The sequence below is a fragment of the Rhodamnia argentea genome, chromosome 1 (assembly GCF_020921035.1).
Source record: "Rhodamnia argentea isolate NSW1041297 chromosome 1, ASM2092103v1, whole genome shotgun sequence".
Taxonomy (NCBI): Eukaryota; Viridiplantae; Streptophyta; class Magnoliopsida; order Myrtales; family Myrtaceae; genus Rhodamnia; species Rhodamnia argentea.
The window spans coordinates 20,184,784-20,205,786 of record NC_063150.1 but is presented as its reverse complement, the minus strand read 5'-3'; the positions used below and the strand labels follow the sequence as shown (position 1 = coordinate 20,205,786).

General features: G+C 40.2%; 2 protein-coding genes across 6 annotated transcripts; one reads left to right on the top strand and one right to left on the bottom strand.

The window, feature by feature from the left end:
* The first annotated feature begins 1,074 nt into the window (after positions 1 to 1,074).
* Positions 1,075 to 2,919, top strand: LOC115728702 (transcription factor MYB15-like). Its single transcript, XM_030659067.2, has 3 exons — positions 1,075 to 1,231; positions 1,399 to 1,528; positions 2,079 to 2,919. The coding sequence occupies exons 1-3, from the start codon at positions 1,099 to 1,101 to the stop codon at positions 2,791 to 2,793; spliced, it is 978 nt and encodes a 325-aa protein (XP_030514927.2). The 5' UTR covers positions 1,075 to 1,098; the 3' UTR covers positions 2,794 to 2,919.
* A 9,224-nt stretch (positions 2,920 to 12,143) lies between these two features.
* Positions 12,144 to 15,223, bottom strand: LOC115731734 (putative F-box protein At5g55150). Of its 5 annotated transcripts, none has more exons than XR_007198845.1 (3): positions 14,006 to 15,222; positions 13,150 to 13,237; positions 12,144 to 12,809 (listed from the first exon to the last, which is right to left on the bottom strand). XR_007198845.1 is itself a non-coding variant. In XM_048281049.1 (2 exons), the coding sequence occupies exon 1, from the start codon at positions 15,128 to 15,130 to the stop codon at positions 14,039 to 14,041; it is 1,092 nt and encodes a 363-aa protein (XP_048137006.1). In that variant the 5' UTR covers positions 15,131 to 15,223; the 3' UTR covers positions 12,144 to 13,504; positions 14,006 to 14,038. The 5 variants fall into 5 exon arrangements, 2 of the variants coding, with proteins under 2 accessions (XP_048137006.1, XP_048137009.1); XR_007198846.1 differs by having other exon boundaries at positions 12,144 to 12,589; XR_007198844.1 differs by having other exon boundaries at positions 13,150 to 15,222.
* Between the last annotated feature and the right edge of the window lie 5,780 nt (positions 15,224 to 21,003).

The window sequence follows — 21,003 nt, the reverse complement described above, 5'->3', positions numbered from 1 at the left end:
AATTTTCTTCTTCCGCTACATTCGTTCATTGGTTGCCGTCCGGATCCATCTCGCCGTCCATGGCGACGCCACGACACGCTGTCCGAGGATGGCATTTGGCCGACCTCGCCCAACCCGGATCTGGATGATGGGCGAGGTCGCGACTCCCATTCATGGCAACACCACCATTGACCTGGCCTAGGCCTAGGCAAGGTTGCAACTCGCCATGGCTAGCCTCGCTCGGCGCGGACAAGGCCATCGGCGGCCTAGCATTTGGTCGGTCTTCACCGGCAACCTACTTGCTAGAGGAAGAAGAGGAGGAAAAAAAATGAAAATAGAAGAAAATATAAAAAAAAAATAGTATTAAAATATTAATAAAAAAATTATTTACACGTCAGTGCCGGCGTCCACATCAAGACCGGCCGATGTCCACATCACCGTCGGCCAACAAAAATTGATCGGATTGATCGAATTGGCATAAACGCAAAATGTTTATGATTGAATTGGCACACAAAAAGGCTTATGACCGTATTGGCATAAATACAAAAGTTTGGGACCGAATTGGTAAAAGTACAATATATTTAAGATTTTTTTGATAATTTTTCCTAAATGTCTCGAATGCAATTGCTAGAACTGGCTCGTTTTTTAAATTTAGTTTTTTTTATCGTGTACGTAGTTAGCTTGTGGAAAGAGGAAAGAATCGTCCGAGCTACAAGATCCGCATGACCCGGATTGAGGGCGAGATGAACAAAGACAAATGGATCCGCATCCGGATCCGGATCCAGCCAAATTCCCCGGCGAGGGCCCACTATTGCAGACCGGAAAATCTCTCACCAAACACGTTGGAAATTTTCCAGGAAACTGCCAGCGAAGCACGTGTGGCAAAATGGTGAGAGATCTTCGTGCTGCTTTGGACTTTTCATACTTCTCTCACCCAACACATTCTGTACCTCCAGCTTGGACTTTTAATGCTTCTCTGCCGCCGCCAACCCCCACACCCCCCACCCCACACACACAACACGTGCCCCTCCATTAAATGAAAACTGGATAAATACCCATCCTCGTCCTCGCAAAGCACTGCTAGGGTTCTTAGAGATAGAGAGAGATAAGTGAGAGAAAATGGTGAGATCTTCGTGCTGCTGGAGGCCCGGACTGAAGAAAGGGCCATGGACGCCTGAAGAAGACCAGATACTCATCTCCTACGTCCAGAAACACGGCCACCCTAACTGGCGAGCTCTCCCCAAGCATGCCGGTAAGTCGAAAACCCTCATCCCGCATTCGTCATGAATTCGATCAGAAGCTTCTTTTTTTTTTTTTTTTTCGCGGAACTACTCGGTTAATGGTCTTGTTCATCGACCTCATTCAAAGTGTTCTCTTTTTTGGCTTTGTGTCCTTTTGACTGGTCCATTCGTGTTTTAGGGCTGTTGAGATGTGGGAAGAGCTGCAGGCTCCGGTGGACCAACTACTTGAGGCCGGACATAAAGAGGGGCAACTTCAGCTCCGAGGAAGAGGATTCCATCATCAAGTTGCATGAAATGCTGGGTAATAGGTACTCAGTTATTTCACGCTACGTACGCACAATTAGAACTGGACTGCTCTTAAATCAACTACAGGGAGAAAAAGAAATCTCCGACGACATTGAGCGCCCACTGCGGTCTTCCAGCCGGGCCCGTGTTTTTCCTCCAATCGGCTTTCTGAGATTCGTAGGTTACTGATAAAGACATCAGTCACGCATTTCTATCTAACTAAATTTGTATTTCGGCGACCATGTCCATCATAACGAGTAACTCACCAATCAATCGGATAATTAGAAAATACTATGGCCCTCCTTTTTTTTGTATAGTACGGATCCGAGGTTTACACTTGTTGTTATAAGGATGCCTAAAAGTATTTTTGGAGCATAATATTACAAACAAGTGTGGTCAAACATGCATGCATCTAGTATAGGGTCCAATTCGTTATGATTTATCATAAAAATTATTCTAATCAATGGTAAGTACGACAAACACTTGACTAAATAATAAATTTTTTTTGGCAATCTGAGCATGTGACACCCAATTCTTAATTACACCATATTCTCTGTGTATAAATTGTTTTAGGTGGTCAGCGATTGCAGCAAAATTACCTGGACGTACGGACAACGAGATTAAGAACGTCCGGCACACCCACTTGAAGAAGAGAGTTAAGCAGAAGCAAGCCAGCCACCACCCGAGCACCCCGTCCGCCTCCGCCCTTGCCGCCACGGCCACCTTATCCGACAATTCTAGCATCTTCAATGACCCCCTGGAACCAAAAGATTCAAACCGCTCGAGACCGCCCGGATTCGAAAGCCCTCTGTATGCTCAAACATCATCGCCTCCACGATCTTCTAGCGAAGTTTCTTACAACACGGACCCCATGATGGCCAACGCGGAACCGAACTATGACCTTGACGCCCTCATTGTTGATCAAAACCTGATCGAGACCATCGAATCAGTCCCGGATTTATGGTCGGATCCAATCTCGACTGATTCCTATGTCAGCTTGCCATCAGATTTCGCAGAATTTATTAGCAGTGACGATCAAGCTCCACAAGTCGAACTTCCCTTGGACAAAACTATTGACGACTTGCAATTTTGGCCTGAACTCGAAGGCATGCCATCAGATTTTGGCCACCCCAATGGAGTGCAACAACATGAGTTCCCTTGGGATGTGACGGATCAATTCGAACTGTGGAGCGGCGATAGCAATTCGATGACCGACGACAGCGTGGAGCATTTCTGGTACGATCTTTTGGCGAGAGCTGGAGGTTCAGAAGAACTACTGTTCCCATAAATTAATTAGCACAAGCGAAGAGAGTCTGCTTGGAGTCCAAAACGAAGAAATGATCTCGCCACCTTTATTTTTGACGAGAATTGATGGCTTCGAGATGGAACAAGGTGTTGACTCTTTGGAGCATGTCTACGTAGGTGTCGTCTTGTGTTGTAGTTAAGAGTGAAAGTGAAATAGGACATCGTCCGATATGTAGTTTGACATTAATAAATCAAAACGAAAAGGAAAATAGTGCGTAAGAGGAGAAAAATATGTGGAAAATTGCATAATGATCTCTTGAATACTTGAAAAGTCACCTTGACTATCTCAATTTCAAATTCCAAACAATTATGCCAACCTTTGGCGCAAAAAGAAAATCTGCCAACCTCTTATGCATGATTATCTTGGTGGTTTAGATAAATTCAGGATGATCCTGCCTTTTTTTTTTGTCCCCTAATCAAAATGATTATCGGCTCATGTCGATCACATCTAAGGTTCCATTAGTTTCTCAAAAAATAACTTTCTAAAAAAATGTTTTACGAATTTTTCGGCATTTAGTTATTTCCTCTTTTTGAAAAGAGGAAATCATTTCCTTCTCTTTCCTCCACGCACTCCTTCATATTCCTTTTCCTTTTTTTTTTTTTTTCTCTTTTCTTTCTTTTCTTTTCTCCTTCTTCCTCCTTTTTCCACCAATCCATGGCCAACCATGACGTGGATTGGTGAGCTCGAGCTCAAGCCTAGAGTGAGCGTGAAGCTCGTCGATTTGGCATGGGCGGAGCTCGAGGACACCGGATCTTACGAGGTGGAGCCTCGCCCGAGTTTGGTTCGACTCGACTCACTAGAATATGGAGAGCTCGAGCCTTATCGGCGGCCTTAGGCGAGGCTCAATCTCGCCTATGACCGGTTGCAAGCCTCGGCGACCAGCCTCGCCATGGCCTACTATCGATGGAAGAAGAAAGGGAAAATAAAATTTAAAAAAAAATGAAAAGAGAAAAAATAATTTGAAATTCAAAATTTTTAATAAAAACTAAAAAAAATGGTAAAAGTAAAAATAAAAATTAGTAAAAGAAGTGCACGGAGGAAAATCAAATCTGATTTTCCATTCCAAACTAAAAAAAATTGTTTTTGGGCATTTTTTTATTGCAATTGAACAAGGAAATTATTGTCATTTTATTGGAAAATAATTCCCTGGAAAACATTTTTCAAAAATGTCATATTTCCCGTGAAATGAACTGAGCTTAAGAGATGCTTCTGTTCTGTTTTCTGGTCAGGATAGCCGAAAGTGCACTAATCTTGATCATTCCCCCTTCCCCGACGCCCGATCAACGACGTCCACATCTCCAAGAACTTTGTTTCCGATCTGATTACCAGTCAAAAACTCAGCTTGCCATCAGATTTCGCGGAATTTATTAGCAGTGACGATCAAGCTCCACAAGTCAAACTTCCCTTGGACAAAACTATTGACGACTTGCAATTTTGGCCTGAACTCGAAGGCATGCCATCAGATTTTGGCCACCCCAATGGAGTGCAACAAAATGAGTTCCCTTGGGATGTAACGGATCAATTCGAACTGCGGAGCGGCGATAGCAATTCGATGACCGACGACAACGTGGAGTATTTCTGGTACGATCTTTTGGCGAGAGCTGGAGGTTCAGAAGAATTACTGTTCCCATAAATTAATTAGCACAAGCGAAGAGAGTCTGCTTGGAGTCCAAGACGAGGAAATGATCTTGCCGTCTTTATTTTTGACGAGAATTGATGGCTTCGAGTTGGACCAAGGTGTTGACTCTTTGGAGCATGTCTACGTAGGTGTCGTCTTGTGTAGTAGTCAAGAGTGAAAGTGAAATAGGATATCGTCCGATATGTAGTTTGACATTAAGAAAGTAAAATGAAAAGGAAAATAGTGCGTAAGAGGAGAAAAATATGTGGAAAATTGCATAATGATCTCTTGAATACTTGAAAAGTCACCTTGACTATCTCAATTTCAAATTCCAAACAGTTATGCCAACCTTTGGCGCAAAAAGACAATCCGCCAACCTCTTATGCATGATTATCTCGGTGGTTCAGATAAATTCAGTACGATCCTGCCTTTTTTTTTTTTTGTCCCCTAATCAAAATGATTATCGGCTTATGTCGATCATATCTAAGGTTCCACTAGTTTCTCAAAAAATAACTTTCTAAAAAAATGTTTTACGAATTTTTCGGCATTCGGTTCATGTAAAATAAATGATCATGAAAAAAAAAATTCGTCAATAGGAAAAAAAAAAGAGGAAAATTATTTCCTCTTTTTAAAAGTGGAAATCATTTCCTTCTCTTTCCTCCATGCACTCCTTCATATTCCTTTTCCTTTTTTTTTTCCTCTTTCTTTTTTTCTCCTTCTCCTCCTCATTTTTTTCACCGATCCACGACTAGCCATGACGTGGATTGGTGAGCTCGAGCTCAAGCCTAGAGTGACCTTGAAGCTCGTCGATCCGGGGAGGCTAGAGCTCGAGGTCATCGGATCTAGCGACGTGGAGCCTCGCTCGAGGTTGGCTTGAGTCGGCTCATTAGAATATGGAGAGCTCGAGCCTTATCAGCCTTAGGCTCGATCTCGCTCGTGACCGGTCGCAAGCCTCGGCGACCGGGCTCACCATGGCCTGCGACCGACAAAAGAAGAAGGGAAAATAAAATTTAAAAAAAATGAAAAGAGAAAAAATAATTCGAAATTCAAAAATTTTAATAAAACCTAAAAAAAAAAAAGTAAAAGTAAAAGTAAAAATAAAAATAAAAATTAGTAAAAAAAGTGCACGGAGGAAAATGCCTCCACCATAGCCACTATGCCATTGCGTATTCGTTGCCTCCTCTCGTTCTATTCTGTTTTCTGGTCAGGACACTAACCTTGATCTTTCCCCCTTTGCCGGCGCCTGATCAACGACGTCCACATCATCACTGGTCAAAAACTCAATTCTCCCCAAGGAAAATTCCAGACACTCTATTTTCGCCTCTCATAAAAGAAACAGAGCCCGTGAGCTCCACCGCCGCTTTCCTTGGCGGCCGAAGGTGGGAAGCAGGTCGTCGCCAATGGGAGGAGCTGATGGCCATTCTTCAGGTATCTTCGTGGTGCTTGTGATTTGGTTTCGTAGTGTCCATTTCAGTGAACGAAATCGAATAGAGGGAGAAGATGGTGCTGGGAAAAATAGTGGTCAGTGAGCACACAAGTGGGGAAGAAGAAGAACGTGTGATTTTTTTTTTTTCATCTTTTCAAATATCACGTATTATACCCGGGTCTATCCCACCTCATAGGTCAGATTGTTTTATCCAGATTATTTCCGGTCATACCCAAATTTCGTGTCACTCTAACCTACCTCGTAGGTCAGATTGTTTTATCATAGTTGGAATTTTATCCGACCGACCAAACGCATCATTTACTTTAAAATAAAGAAAATGTTGAAGTGTGTCCCTTGGGCCCTTGTTAGGCCTTATTAAATGCATTTTGGAAATATGGAATTTGTTGTCCGAAGTAAGCGGCTTTATTAAAATATGTAATTCTTCAACTTTTAAGGTGTCCTGAGAATTGTTATTCCTTAAGTAGCACCGACACGCGACACGACATGCTAACACGTTATTTCTAAAAAATTAACACGTCAGAACACGTTATATATTAAATGCATGTTTATATATATATATATGAGATAAATTAACATGTATATATAAAAATATTAGCGGTAAGTTTCTTCTCTCTTTTTTTTCTTCTATTAGGGATTTACGATTAGGTTTTTTTGAGGTTGGTTGAGTATGTTAATTTTGGAGTGATTAGATTCTGATAGATTTATATTTTGACTCCTAATTTATTGAAAATGTTTAAAATTGATCATGTACATCCTTAAATAGCACCGACACGCAACACGACACGCCGACATGTTATTTCTGAAAAATTAACACGTCAAAACACGTTATATATTAAATGCATATTCTTATATATATATATATATATATATATATATATATAGATAAATTAGTATGTATATATAAAAATATTAGCGGTAAGTTTCTTCTCTTTTTTCTTTTATTAGGAACTCACGATTAGGTTTTTTTAGGTTGGCTGAGTATGTTAATTTTAGAGTGATTAGATTCTTATGGATTTATATTTTGACTCCTAATTTATTGAAAATGTTTAAAATTGATCATGTGCATGTCGGGATGCTGGATTCGCATGTCCGAAACGCCGACCAATCCTCGGTAGCATGTGGGAAAGTGTCTGTGTCCGATATGACACAGAGGCCCTCGAAAAGTGCCGGTGCTTGCAAAGTTATTCCCACTCTTCATTTGGCTGGTGCTTTCTTGGGGTATTTATTAATAAGATCCTCAACACATGTTCATGCGCTTGGCTCCCACCGCCATCTCTAAAGGGAAAAAGGAGGTAATCATGTAATGTACTTTTGGACCGTAGAGAACCTATTTATTTAACTTTTTACGAGTAATTCACGGCATTCTAATTGTTCATCGATTGTAAGGGAATAAAATCCCTGCTACAAACTCGAGCGGATGACATTGGTTTATGCAGCACAAAGGCATCACCTCGTAAAAAGGGTCAACTGTCCTCGACAAAGCGACAAGTGCAATTCGCATCGTGGACAAAACGACTTGCGCTGCGATACCTAGTTACCGCATGCTTCATGCATGTCCGGAGATTTTTTGCGGCTAGCATATTGGTGGGCCTACACTAATGGGCTCACTAATCTCGACTTTCTAGCCAATGAGTGGTACGTAATTACTGCTTAATCCGGCATTTCGTAATGGGGTGTTGGACTTTTTGGTTTTTCCCCAAAAAGAATCGCTAGCATTGATCGCCCCTTCCCATCTTTTCAGAAAATAAAGGAAGGCAATCTTTTCCTATCATGATATTTACATGTGTGTATAAATTATTCGTATTACTGGCTGCTGTAAAAATATAACAGTCAATTGGATAAGTGTTTTTCAAATGGTTGACCCTCTGGAGGTCAACCAAATAGCGTATGCTTTTAGCAAAATGCGTTGACTATCACCTATTTTCCGAGAATCTCCGCGAGGGACGGCATCAGTTCGTTCACTTAGGTTAGTAGCGACTGTCACCACCATGAGATGATGGAGCTTGCCTATTTTCCTGAACGGCGCGGCCTCACCACCGCCACCTGCGCAGACTCGTTGAACCTCTCCGAGGTCAGGGTCTGCACTGCAAGCAGGGCTCTTTCCAAGCTCTGGAGACTCTCTCCTGCCTCACCCCACCTGACATCGCTGTCAAGACCTGCGTTTGCTTGGGCCGGGGTGGCTCCGATCCCAACCTCGCCCTCTTGCCTGAGGGCATCGTCGTCATCCACTGCGGCACCGCCCGCGCTTAGCGGATCTTCTGTGACACCCCGACCAGGACATGGTTGAGGAGCCTGGAGGTGCTCACGCTGAGGAAGAGAGCCGGGAGTGAGATGGAGATTAGAGAATGAGTGCCTTGATGGTCCTTTTTCAAATAATTGAATAGTCCGTAGCTGATCCAATGGAGAAGATGGAGGAATGGTATAATTGTCGCGACCTAAAATTAGGCTAACAGATTATCAGGTTAATTAAATCAACTAACCTAATTCGAACCCTCCCAAGTCCTACCGACTCGCAACTTAGGTTTATTTATGAGAAATTATTCAATCGGAGCCGTCACTAATCATTTACGGTAGGTTGATTAGAAACCTATATAAAATAGCGGGAGAACTATTTTATCTCTACGAACCAGAGAGAATGAGTCCGGGGACTTGGTTACGCTAATTGAAAAATTTAATGCCCTTTCGGTACCAATTTCATGAAAAAGCCTTTCCGATTAATCGATGTGAATTTGATGATTAATTGGAAAAATGTGACATGAGGACCATATATTAAGTGCTCGGAGGATGATTTTTTTTTTTTTGGTATTTTCCGCAATAAAAGAAAACAAAAGCAATCAAAAATCTGAACAAAAATAAACAAAAATGCCCATAATATACCTTTTAATTTTTGATTTTTTCGAAAATCCTCTCATTCCCAAAGATCTGGGCTAGAGCGAAATTTTATCCGCTACATCCTCGAGGATTCGAGCCAGTATGCGGATATGTGTATAGAAAAACAACGTCCCTTCTCGCCAAAGGCCAGAACACGAATTTCCGTACTAAATCACATCCCATTCCACGAGATCGTGGCTAAGGCGTGTGATTTAATTTTTCCGAAGGGTCTAGGCATATAGGGAACATATATTTTGGGCATGTTTGTTTAAAGATGTGCAAATTTTATAACAAATCAAAATAAACAAGCATGACAAAAATAAAATGAAAAATGAAAATCAATTGAGCTTGAAATTTCGAAAATTAAAAGAGGGGTGGTCGACATTATGAGATTGGAAATCCACCTTTCCTCATCCAAAAATTCAATCCATTTTTAATTTGAGAAATTATCTTTGAGATTTGAAAACTTAATTTTAGATAATCCTCATAAAAAAATAGATAGACATTCAATCCAACCAAACCTTATCTCTAATCAAATGTGTTTAGAAAATTCACCAGATATAAGATAAGATAACAATATATAACATCCAAATCACTTCGCATGTGTTAAAAATAACGACTAACTCAAAAAAATATATCCATGAGTAAAAAATATCTAATTTAGTTAAATCAGACAAAATTTCAATCTAGTCAAATCTTCATTCACACCAGGAGATAACGTCGAACAATCACAAATTCCTATCAATAACACAAGGTTGTGATCGAACACCCCATGGATAAATTCCAGTCAACCAAGTAGTGAAAAAGATTAATCCTCCACCCACATTAAAATGTCCGATCAAACGGATTGCCTACGTGCCAAAAATTCCATGCTCATGCCATAAAGTTCTGATTTTTTTCTTATTCAATGTAACTTGACGACCATTGAGGAATAATTTTTAATTAAGGACGGACAAGTTCCATTTGAATTAAAATCACCTTCCCTAACACGTGCAAGCATCCAACCAATTCAAAAGTAAGCATAAGATGTAAACTCATTCATGATCAGAATTTTTATGCGTCCTAAGACAAGTTTCGGTTTTGAGCAAAAATTTTACTTTCAATTGCAAATCAACATATGATGGCAAATACCTAGGCAAGTTATCAGCTTAACGAGCATTGAATTACAACCAAAAATTGAGAAAAAGTACCTTTTAACAAAAACTCCAGCACACTTGCAGCTTTGAAATCACGTCCAAAATTGTCTCTTCTTTGAACGAATGGGAGCTTTAGTTCTCAGGGACTATGACGCCAAATAACACTTGAGTTGGTGACTGAATATTGATAAAAAAATCAGATCAAATAAACCTGAAATAGTGCTGGATCAGTGACGCAAGGAAAAGGGGGGCTGAACAACAGCTACAACTCGTCAGGACAGTAGCTAGCTCAGGGGACTGCTCTTTACGGATCTGTGGCTTTTTGAGGATGAACAGGCAGCGAAAAACCAAGCTCTGGGGCGAAGCTAATGGAGGCCGACAATGCTGAACAGTGGAGTTCTGTAGGGGGACGGACGACCTTCGGCGGTGGACGATGAAGCTTGATCATGCACGATCAAGACTCCGCTGGTTGAAGGCTATCACGAACGGCTGAGAGAATCAAACTTTTGGAACCTTCCTTCAGCTCTCAAGTGCCGAAAATTCTAATGGATGCCGAACGAAAAAAATGCGAGTGAGCCCTCGTTATATAGAGCTAGGCACGACTACTTCTAGTAGGAGTAGGACTTCTTGAGGGCCATTAGATGAGCAATCCTAGCTATCGTAGGAGTTGTTATTAGCCATTGGATCATGAGTTCCCACATCAATAAAACTCTTAATTAAGATAGGAATTCCAAGCTAATAAAACTCTTGATTTTAATTTGAATTTTGAGAAGTCCAATTCTCCTAGATATATTTCTGCCAAGGGATGATGAGTATGATAATGGCAGAATTTCTTATGTCTACGTGGGCTTGAGATGGGATCTTGAGCTTGATTGGCCTTCAATTAGTTAAATGATCATCTAAAGGCATTATAAAATAAACCAAATTGAGCCTAAATTAGGGTCCAAACCTACATGGAAATTTTGGCAGCCATGTATCTACATCCCATTTCGAATTTTCCATCATAGGTTTGTTTTTACTTCGGGCTCAAATAAGACTCCTTCTAAATAATGGATATTAAATTGAAAACCTCAATAATCAAATCAAGCTTAAATGAATTGAATCGAGCCCAAGAACAAGTCCAACTGATTTAAGCAAATTCGGCACCCTCTCTAACTCTAGGCGAAACTTTCAGACCGAGTCTTTGATCCCATCGCCTATCAAAATTAAGCTCAATTGACTCACCACTATCTTAGATGTAAATGACACGTATGACTAACGAAAAATATGCGATGCATGAGAAATTATTTTTGTGAGAACTGCAACTAATTCTCATTTTATGAATTTTTGGAAATCAAAATTTAGGTGTTAACAATAATTCATGACAATTATTTCTTTGTTATGCAGGGACAAAGCAATGAAGCCATACGGTGAGATCCATGTGATGCAGAAAGACAGGTTGGTCCATCAATTCCTATCATCTGAGGTCGATACATATTCTGAACTTGTCACAGCTAGGTAATAAGTATTCCCAAGATGAGATATTAAGCTCTTTTTCTTCCGAACTTGTCACGGCAAGGTCACAAGTATTCCCAAGATGAGATTTTAAGCCCTTTTTTCTGTAGGCAACTAGATGTTCGCCTTGATTCTGCGGATGACGTGAATGAGTTCGTGCTAAATGTGGCGCCTTTGTGGCTGAATTGGGGATTTTTTATGGTAACATTTCATTTTGATTATGGAAACCAAGCTGCTACTGAAAAGGTAGGGAAGGTGCAGCCATTGTGGGGCTCTTGAAGATTTATGAATTAGAGGTTTTAAGTAACGTTCAGACCTGCTGCGAGGTTGGGGACGTGCAACTATAGTGGGGGTCTTGAAAGATTTACCAATTCAGAGGTTTATGCGTAGACTGGGCATGCCCTAAAGGACGTAAGTTACATTTTGTCAGTCGAGAGCTTGATCTCAGGAACAAATCTAAAGCTGAACTTGTAGCCAGGGGTGTCAATGGATCAAGTCGGGTTTTCATCTACCCGATCTGAACCATAAGAGATGTGTGTTCTCTCTGACTTGAACCCACTCGAATCGCATGTGACCCAAACCAAAACCCAGGTCGAGTTGGTTTTTTTTTTTTTCAATGCTATTACGAGCTTATATCCAGAATTTGACAATGTTGAAAAAGACTCGAAGGTTGACACTCATTGCGCACTTCCATTTTTCTCTGTCAGAGCATAAAAGAAATTCTAGAAATAAGATCACCAACAATAAAAAAACGGAAAGAAAATTATAGCACAAATCGACAACACACCGCATTTTATCAGTCATTCCAGACAAGTTGAGATTGTGGTCGTGGTGCTTCCCGAACATAGCATAAGTTAAGTAACCAAAGCCAACAACCTTGTAAGAAGCCGTACACCTCCATTCCACACACGAAGAGCGAGCTTAGAGAGAACTGGAGAAGTCCCCACGGGTGAATGGGCCACGATCCGAATTAGATCACTTCAGCACATTTGAAACTCGGCAACACAAGCCACGTTTCTACCCATTTCAACAGCAATGTATTCAATTCTTGCAAGAGTGAAAGTAATATTCTCAAGCCCTCCGGAGATTCAGATCTCAAAGCGAACACAACTTTCCACCCAGAAAAACAAAAGGCAAAAGGGACAAAGTTCTCCAATCAGCGCTGAGCAATCAATCAGTATGACAAGAGACTTCACATTTGGGACTTGAGATCTTCAAAGTACAAAAAACAAATTCCACAATGGGTTCCTCAAAAGTAAAGTGTCCTGCCCAAGCAAACAAGCAATTAGTAGCATTTCCAAACAACTCTACACCAAGTGGTTGAAAAACCAGAACATGGAATCGCTCCATATCTTCCGATCACTTAGCAACACCAAAGAAACAATAAAAATACAGCTCCATCATCATTCATCAGAGTAATTTCATCAAACAGCTGGTGGTCATTTCAATGGTAATGTCAGTGATTAGAGATGTCATAGCCGTCTGAACAGTGGTAGCTTCACTACATACCTCTAGTGCAACAGCAAAGTCTACTTCTCGCGAACTAACATGCAGAAATGAGGAAAATGTAGAGAAACGCTGAATCATGAAGTTGCAATGCACAGTAATGTACTTCCTTTTGTGACGAGTGGCTTCATGCTTTTTTGGTCCGAAAACTCAAGTGGCCAATTGATATAATTTCTGACATTTTAGATGCACAAAACATTGAGTCGTTCCTTTTCCCGATTCCATTGACATGAAAAATCTTAGTATGAGAAAACTGAGACAATTACCTCAATCTTAAAAGCTTCATTTCCCAGTGCAGCTCTTAGATGCTCCATCTCCTGCAAGTCCAAGCATTCCCTTGAAAATCATGCTGTGCTTTTTTGCCATGTCGAAAAGATCATTAAAACAGGATATCCAATTTAAGAATATAATCCCATATGATACTGAAATGAGTGAAAATAACTCAACTTACTTTCCATAAATGAATGGAAAAAATTTCAGGCAAAAGACACGTGAAAAACGGCCCTTTTGTCACATAAAAAGTGGTCACGCCTTCTACAGCTTTGATTGTGTATATTCCTATAAGCATTGTCTAGACGAGTACTTATAACCTTTTCCAGTGGGCAGACACCGTTAAAACGTCTGTCGACGGAAAAGCAGAACCTCCTAAAAAATTAATATAGTAATTTCACATGATTCATGCATCATATGACACAGGAAGCATTGCTCTTGATTAAAACTGACACTGAGATGGCAAGGTCCAATGCATAAGCATATTCATCAAGCAAAACCAAACAATCTGATACATAAACATGCGTAGTTTTGATTTTCCAATGGATACATCTTTCATTAATGGAAATATTTTTATACTTGATCTCTTTCTTTTTGGAAAAAATAACAAACAGCAAGTAATTCAAATAAGCGAATGAGGTGCATCTCAATTCTTCTGTTTGTATCATCAATCAGCAACAACCCACCAGACAATTTGTTCACACTTAACAATTGATTACCCTCAAAGCAAACAGCAAGCATTGAAAGCACACATTCATGTCCAATGACCTAACAATTTCATGTTTTTAAAATGAATTGCCAACTTTATACACCAACCATATTTATCACAGAACAGTCCACTAATCTGCTCACCTTATCAATGATAACAAGCCAAACAGCTATGGCTTAAAAGCTTGGTTCAATCCAAAGCAGAGGAGAGGATTTCCCTTTGACATGCGGCTTGATCGTACCATCTTTGAGGTGGTATATTCCCATGTTTGTGACTCCTCCATCTTCAGTAAATTGGGATGGTGGGATATTATACTTAGTGAAATAAATACAATTTGACTCAATTATATGATTTTCATCGACCTCCAAACAGAAGGAAGAATTGTGGCCCAAGAAGAGGGACTTGTTCTCCAAGCTCAAAACTTCTGTGTATGTCTGAGTATCCAGGTCAATCTCGAAAACGTCAAATCGATAGGATCCAGTAGGTCTTCGTCTACTCATGCTGAAATCCGAGCAATCTTCCCATTGTGACACAAACAACAGAGATCCTGTCATTGCTTGCACTAAATACAATTGAACTAGACCGAATGGTTCTAGAAGTCTTTCCGGCATCTCAAAAACAACTTGAGCCTCAAACGGAGTTGATCCATCCACATCGCACCTATATATGCCACCCTCACCATCAAGAGCAATGAAGCACCCCTTATGATATATGACGTCGCAATATTCAACCGCGGGGGAGGTCACTGCTGTCCACTCCTCGTCACCAGGTTTCCAAAGACCTAACCTTCGTCCGTGATCATAGATGACCATGACCTTGTAATCTTGAGATGTAGTAGGGCTATCAGATAGGACGAACTTAGTGATGAAGCTAACATAAAATGGAGGCAAAACATAGATGTCGGGGAACTTATTCCAACTAGGAAGCTTAATTATACGACTGTAACGCAACATGGGATTCCTTAGCATTTGGAATTCCCAGTCTCTGCTGATAGTTAACACCCAATCTCGCGAAGAGAAATATCTGTTCGCCATCACTTCTGGCAGGAGCTTTGTGTGAAACTGCTCACATCGGAGGCAGAAAAACTCACGCCACAGCATTTCCCCTTTGTCCGCGAGCATCAGACTTGGGACGTCACTCCACTCTTTGACAGCAGCAGATCGCCACGAGCGGCACACTGCTCGGAACACCGATAAATTCTTCGGACAAAGGCGTCGCGAGCATTGTCGTAACAACTCTTGTGGGAGATCTGCCCAGCTTCTCGCCATGCTAAATTTTCTCAAATTGATTTGAAGCAGAATCCAACAAGGAAGATACACAATCAGTTCCGGTGAAGTTAATATTAAACCATGAAAGTTGTGTACATGTAGAAGGCTGTTATTTGCTAGTCAATTAAGAGCTTGGATCTAAATGAATCGATTCATGCATAACTGGAATTACTATGGTTTTGATGAGTCAGGTTATAGCTGGTCTTACAAGACATGGCTTTCAGTTTAGTCATGAAAAAGGACATATACATACATAAAGATGTGACTCTCACATTGGGAGAAGCAAAACACTGAATGCCATGACTACTAAACTTGTTTCACTCAGATAATATGCATTCTGATTTCACTCAGGCATTTCATCGAATAGGTGGCATGCACTTCAATTAATAAACTTCTACTCACATGTAAGGCAAAGAATCACCATCAGGTCATCACTACTGCATCAATTTGTATTTGAAACATTGATAAAGCTCTAACCAGAGGCGAACTTCACATGAGCCTCAACCGCATTTCTCGGACTGAATTAGGCATATACTCGCGCCTGGTAGACGCAATGATCAGAACACCGACTGAACCAATTTGGGCTGAAAATGGCTCGTGAAGTATACATGATTAACTACCATTTTTATGATTATTTGAATCAAATTAATTGGCCACAGGATCCTGGCAAGGGTGAAAAACCTCTGTCAAAGAAGTGGTACTTATGGGCTGGTTATCCATCCACCTACATTGTGATTGCCGGAAACAACTTCACCATCGATGAACTATTAACTGGCTCAATTCACTGAAGGAATCAGGAACAATGAGAACCCAAGATAGATACCCTTTGTCTATTCTCCTTTTTTTTTTTTTTCAAATCAGAATGAAGGCAGCTTTTAAGTGTTCCTGCAAATGGATAAGTACTTACCAGAGAAAAACAATACGTTCTTCACCATACCATTAGAAAGGAATGCTAAAAATCTCTCTCTTTTTGGTTTTTCAACGAGAAGTCAATATCTATAGGATCCTCTCGGCTCTCACACCAAGTGATCAACCAGGTCAAGACAGGCCACTAATTCAAAGAACAAGAAGAAAAGAAGGAAACAGTAGAAGTAACACAAATGCTTGGAAGACACAATACGATGCATGATCCTTGCAACCCCCCAATATCGCGCATACTATAGTTCACATACCCAAGCGCATAACTGGGGCAAAACCAAACCCTCTATCCTGGGAAAAAGCGCGATTTCAAAGCGAGAACAGATCAAAAGGGAACCTGTAGGTTGTGGGTCCCGAGAGGAATCGAGGAGGCAATCGTCCCCCAATGAGACGTCGATGAGGGCGAGCCGCTCGTCTTGGACTTTGGAGTCGGCCACCCGGCAGATTCAGGAGCAGATCCGAGCGAGAGGAGGAAGGTGGTCGACGGAATGAGAAGCTTCACTGTTTCCTCTTTTTGGGCTGTTTCCGTGTTTGGGCTGGGCACAATTTCGTGTTTGGGTGTTTTCTCGTTTGAGTTCGGGTAATGCCCGACCCGAGCATAAACAAATTCATGACGATACCCGACTAATTTTTCTCACCTGCCGTTGAGAAAAATAAAAACCAAGAAAATTTAAAAAAAAAGGAAAATAAAATATAATAACAATTACAAATTTAGAAAAAAAATTAAAAATATTATTAAAAATTTATCCATGTCAGCACTAACCTTTCCACATGAGGTATTTTCGGTCAAAATTTGCCCGATAGACCCAAGTGAAAATGGTTTAAAACTCAATTGTCAAATTTAAAAGGTATATTACTTAATTTAATAGAAATGCAATAAGTTTAAGACTTTTTAAATAATATTTCTCATTAAATAACTCCTGACCGACCGAATGACTAAGAAAATATGGTTTTCAATGTCAACATATGACGAAGGTGCACCCTAAATAATTTTGTTGGGCATCGATCTGTGATAGTTATAATGGAAGATTCACTACTTTCTTCTTAGCTATCTCTCTCTTCATCTCAAGTCTCCCCACGAACATTTGTCATTGACTTGTAACATCTTTCGGCCCGACCACAAGGCCGAGCCGCTGGGGTGAGTTATTATTGACTAGGATCCGAAAAAGTGTTTTATTGAGTCGATTTTGACGAACACAATTTAAAGACTGTGTAGAACTTAAACTTTGGTTAAAAAATTGATACCCTCATATTTTCACTTTTGGTTGATTATGCAAGTGAATTTTCTATTTATTTTTATTTCCAGGGCCATAGATGGTGTCATATTTACTTTTTCGACATACAAGTGTGTTGTACTATTAGCGAAACAAATAAATCCCACATAACTAAAGTTCAATGGCAAGCATGTCGGATTTCTAAGTCCGCAGTTTTGAGTTTACTTCATCGACGGACTCTTGACACCAAACAGCCTTTCGATTTTGCTGCCCTCCTCATATGGTCAAGTATTCACTTAGAATCGCCAGACATAAATCGAACGTTATCCTCCAATTCGGGTATAATGTGGACCGTTAGTTCAGGGAGAATTACGAAAAAAAGTCCTAAATTTATTATAATTATGTCAGTTTTTTTTTTCTGAATAATTATGTCAGTTCATTCCCAAACTTTTCTTTTATCCGTTCACTCTTAAACCATTTGCAACCATATCAATTCAATCAATGCGACGACATAGCATTTGAATATTTTTTGAATTTTTTATTCTCCTTTTGCTTTTCTTTTCTTCTTTTTTTCTTCCTTTTTTAAGCGAGGTCGCTGTCGTAGTGAAGAAACAGAAAAGAAAAAAGAAGAAGAAAAGAAAAAAAGGACAACAAAATTCAAAAATTCAAAAAAAAAACTTAAATATTATGTCGTTGGACGGCCAATGCTGGCGAGCGTCCATGTCGATCTTGATTGGCCAAAATTGATCAGATGAATTGAATCAAGACAATTATAAATTATTTAGGATTGAATCGGCAAAAAAATAAATTGGGACTAAATTAACACAGTTACAATAAGTTTATGAGTTTTTTGGTAATTTTTCCTATTTCCCATGTTTGGCTCCTTATTTCGGTTTATTAAGGCCTTACGAGACCATACATGGTCCTAGTTTTTATTCTATACTATGGTGAATAATTTTCATTTAATGGTCAGATCACCAAGGTGAGTAGACATATCAGTTTTATGCCTTCAAAATAGTTGCATGTCGTGATTCTTGAGAACCTATATGCTTACGAAAATTACACGTTCCAGACGTGAATCACAAGCACCGGACGGACCCGACGGCGATGGGAATGAATCTATGGCACGGCCGAAGTATCCGTCCATGCCGATGGGGCACTAGATGCTGCTCTTGGATCACACCCAAATGCCAAGCGGAACTGGTTCATGATCGGAGTCAACAAGCACAATACCGAATGCATGATTTTGGCCGATGAGGATAGCGGGAATTAGCGTAGTTTCCGGGATGGAGTTGAAGGATCCGAATCGATGTTGGTCGCACATTACACGGATCATGTTCGCCCATGTTCACGCACGAGTCGTGCGAGCACGTAAACCAGGCTCGTTCGCACCAAAGATGATAATCGCCCCCACACTTGAGTATTAACCGTATCCTTATGTATAAACATGAGCCGGACACTGGTGACAGTGTCCCTATGGGTGGCCTCGGACTAATGTTGATGTTGGTCTGAAAACAAAATTGCGGATGACAACGCATCATAAACTTTACTTGTGTTGGGGCAAATCCTTGCCCTGTGATCCATCCTCTCAAAGCAACCAGGAAGCATCAAGTGTCGGCGTCTTCCGACGTTCCGGAAACATTATCTGGTAAGGTGCAAATAAGTCTGCTGCTTAGTTAAAGTGGTTCTATAACCAGATAAATCTACAGGTAAGCTGTGGACAAGACATGACCAGTTTTGCAAATTTACAGCGTCCCGATATTCAGGCATGACTCCGTATCACAAAGTCGTACCGCACAATAAGCGTATCGTAGAAGTTCACGAAGCTTGTACCAAGCTCGTACCATATGATAAGTGTATGACTTGTACGATGATCCTCCCGACCGTCATTAACAGAAACATTTAAAAGAAAAAGAAGGTTCCAAAACCAAAACCAAGCCAAATACCTAGTAATAAAAACTCATGAACCGGATATGTGAAAAAGATCTCATAGGTCACTAGCAACGAAAACCAACAGTTCTTTTAAGGATCTCACAAATGAGGAAGAGTTCCTTTCCATCTTCGCCCGTCTACCATCTTACAGTTTTGAATAATGCTGTCTTGTTCTCGTGATTTAGAATGTCAAAGCGGCTTCCATGGATATCGTCAAATCCTACATCGATCATAGTCTTTTCCTTGCCACCGACAAGCGTTTTCATGCAATTCGCTGTGCCTTCATTGACTACAACTCCTTTGCTTCATTATTTGATTCCAGTCGAAATTCCCAACCCCAAATGGTACATTCTCAGTAGGACCATTACCACAATGAGTCCAACCCTCATCACATCATATGCTAACCATCCAATGCTGCATAAATAGATACCTACGAAGAAAGGAAAAAAAAAACTAGCATTCGATGCTTATATTTCACGGAAAATTTCATGACAAAAACAAATATATTTTATGAAATCCTTTTGAAGGAAATGGTTAGTCTTCATGTATTTAGTGATTTAGTGAAAGTGACTTCCTTCTTACTATAAGGGGAAGTATTTATCCACCGTTTACACTTGTTATTTTCGGTCCAAGGAAAACGTTTTTGGGAAACCGACTAACTATTCCTCATCCAAGTACTGGAAAGTCGAAAAACAATCTCCCAAAAATAGTTTTCTTTCAAACATCACTTGCAGATACATAACTACCAACAATTCTTGCGGAAAGTAGAACACGCCTCTTCCGTTACTTCTCCCGTTGAAAGAAGTTTTGAGAGGGCAAAGTTACGAAAGCAAATCTTCCATGACAAAAAAATTATATTTTCCAGGATTTTTTTTTAAAAATTTTTTTCTCTGGCATGACCCCATAACGTATGCTCACAACAAGGCGGTTCCTTGGTCGCTCGACGACCATTGGGTTTCAAAACAATCCAAAAAACATGTAGTTGATTAATTGCCCCGTCTGAGTAGTTTTAAGCCCATTGGCACAGCTACAAGACAACCATTAATTTCTGGGTATTTGTGCTGCGGACTTCTCTTTAAAAAGTCATGCATATGCCTAAGCGACCATTATAAGGACTAACACATTCAACATCAAAATGAAAACACAAGTGCAGTCATATCGAGATAAATGTTCATACTTAAGGGTAACATAATCACAAGATATAATAACGTCTAAATGAAATAGAAAACAAAGGCTTCCTCCCATCATTTGATAAATTTAAATATGAAACAATTTTGAAGGGATGTGAAGTGATGAATAAATCTTTCGCTTTATATGGATGTACTTAAATGTTACACGGACTATCTGTTATCTTTATACATATATTTATATCTATAGGATTAGGGATGATTGGTTTTTGGGTCGGTCGGTTCCTACCCTAAAATTGGCAATTGGATCAGAAGGGCTAGTTCTCGGTTTGTGGAACCGAGAACCGACCACTTGATTCCGGTTTATCCGGATGCAAACCGACCGACTTCGTTAATACAAATTTGGGGTTTTGATGTCATGGTTGCGAAGTTTATGATTTTTGTGATGGACAGAGTATCGAGTTTAGTAACATTTTCAAAAAAAAAAAAATGGAGTATTGGTCTTTTGGCGGTGACCATAATTTAAAACCTTGGACCGGTTTTCATATGTTTTTTCATTAAGAAAATATGGGCACACTAGAATGAGAGGCAACTGAAGAGCTCCTTAGAATCGAGAATGTTCCTATACCTTGAATCCACAAACAGATTGATGAAAAACGAATAAGGATCGGGTTTTTTCTAC

Bases quoted from the DNA above. Each gene is read 5' to 3' on its own strand.
- LOC115728702 (XM_030659067.2), top strand. From the start codon at position 1,099: ATGGTGAGATCTTCGTGCTGCTGGAGGCCCGGACTGAAGAAAGGGCCA. The intron at 1,232-1,398 runs GTAAGTCGAAAA...TTCGTGTTTTAG, and splicing joins AGCTCTCCCCAAGCATGCCG to GGCTGTTGAGATGTGGGAAG. The intron at 1,529-2,078 runs GTACTCAGTTAT...AAATTGTTTTAG, and splicing joins CATGAAATGCTGGGTAATAG to GTGGTCAGCGATTGCAGCAA.
- LOC115731734 (XM_048281049.1), bottom strand. From the start codon at position 15,130: ATGGCGAGAAGCTGGGCAGATCTCCCACAAGAGTTGTTACGACAATGC.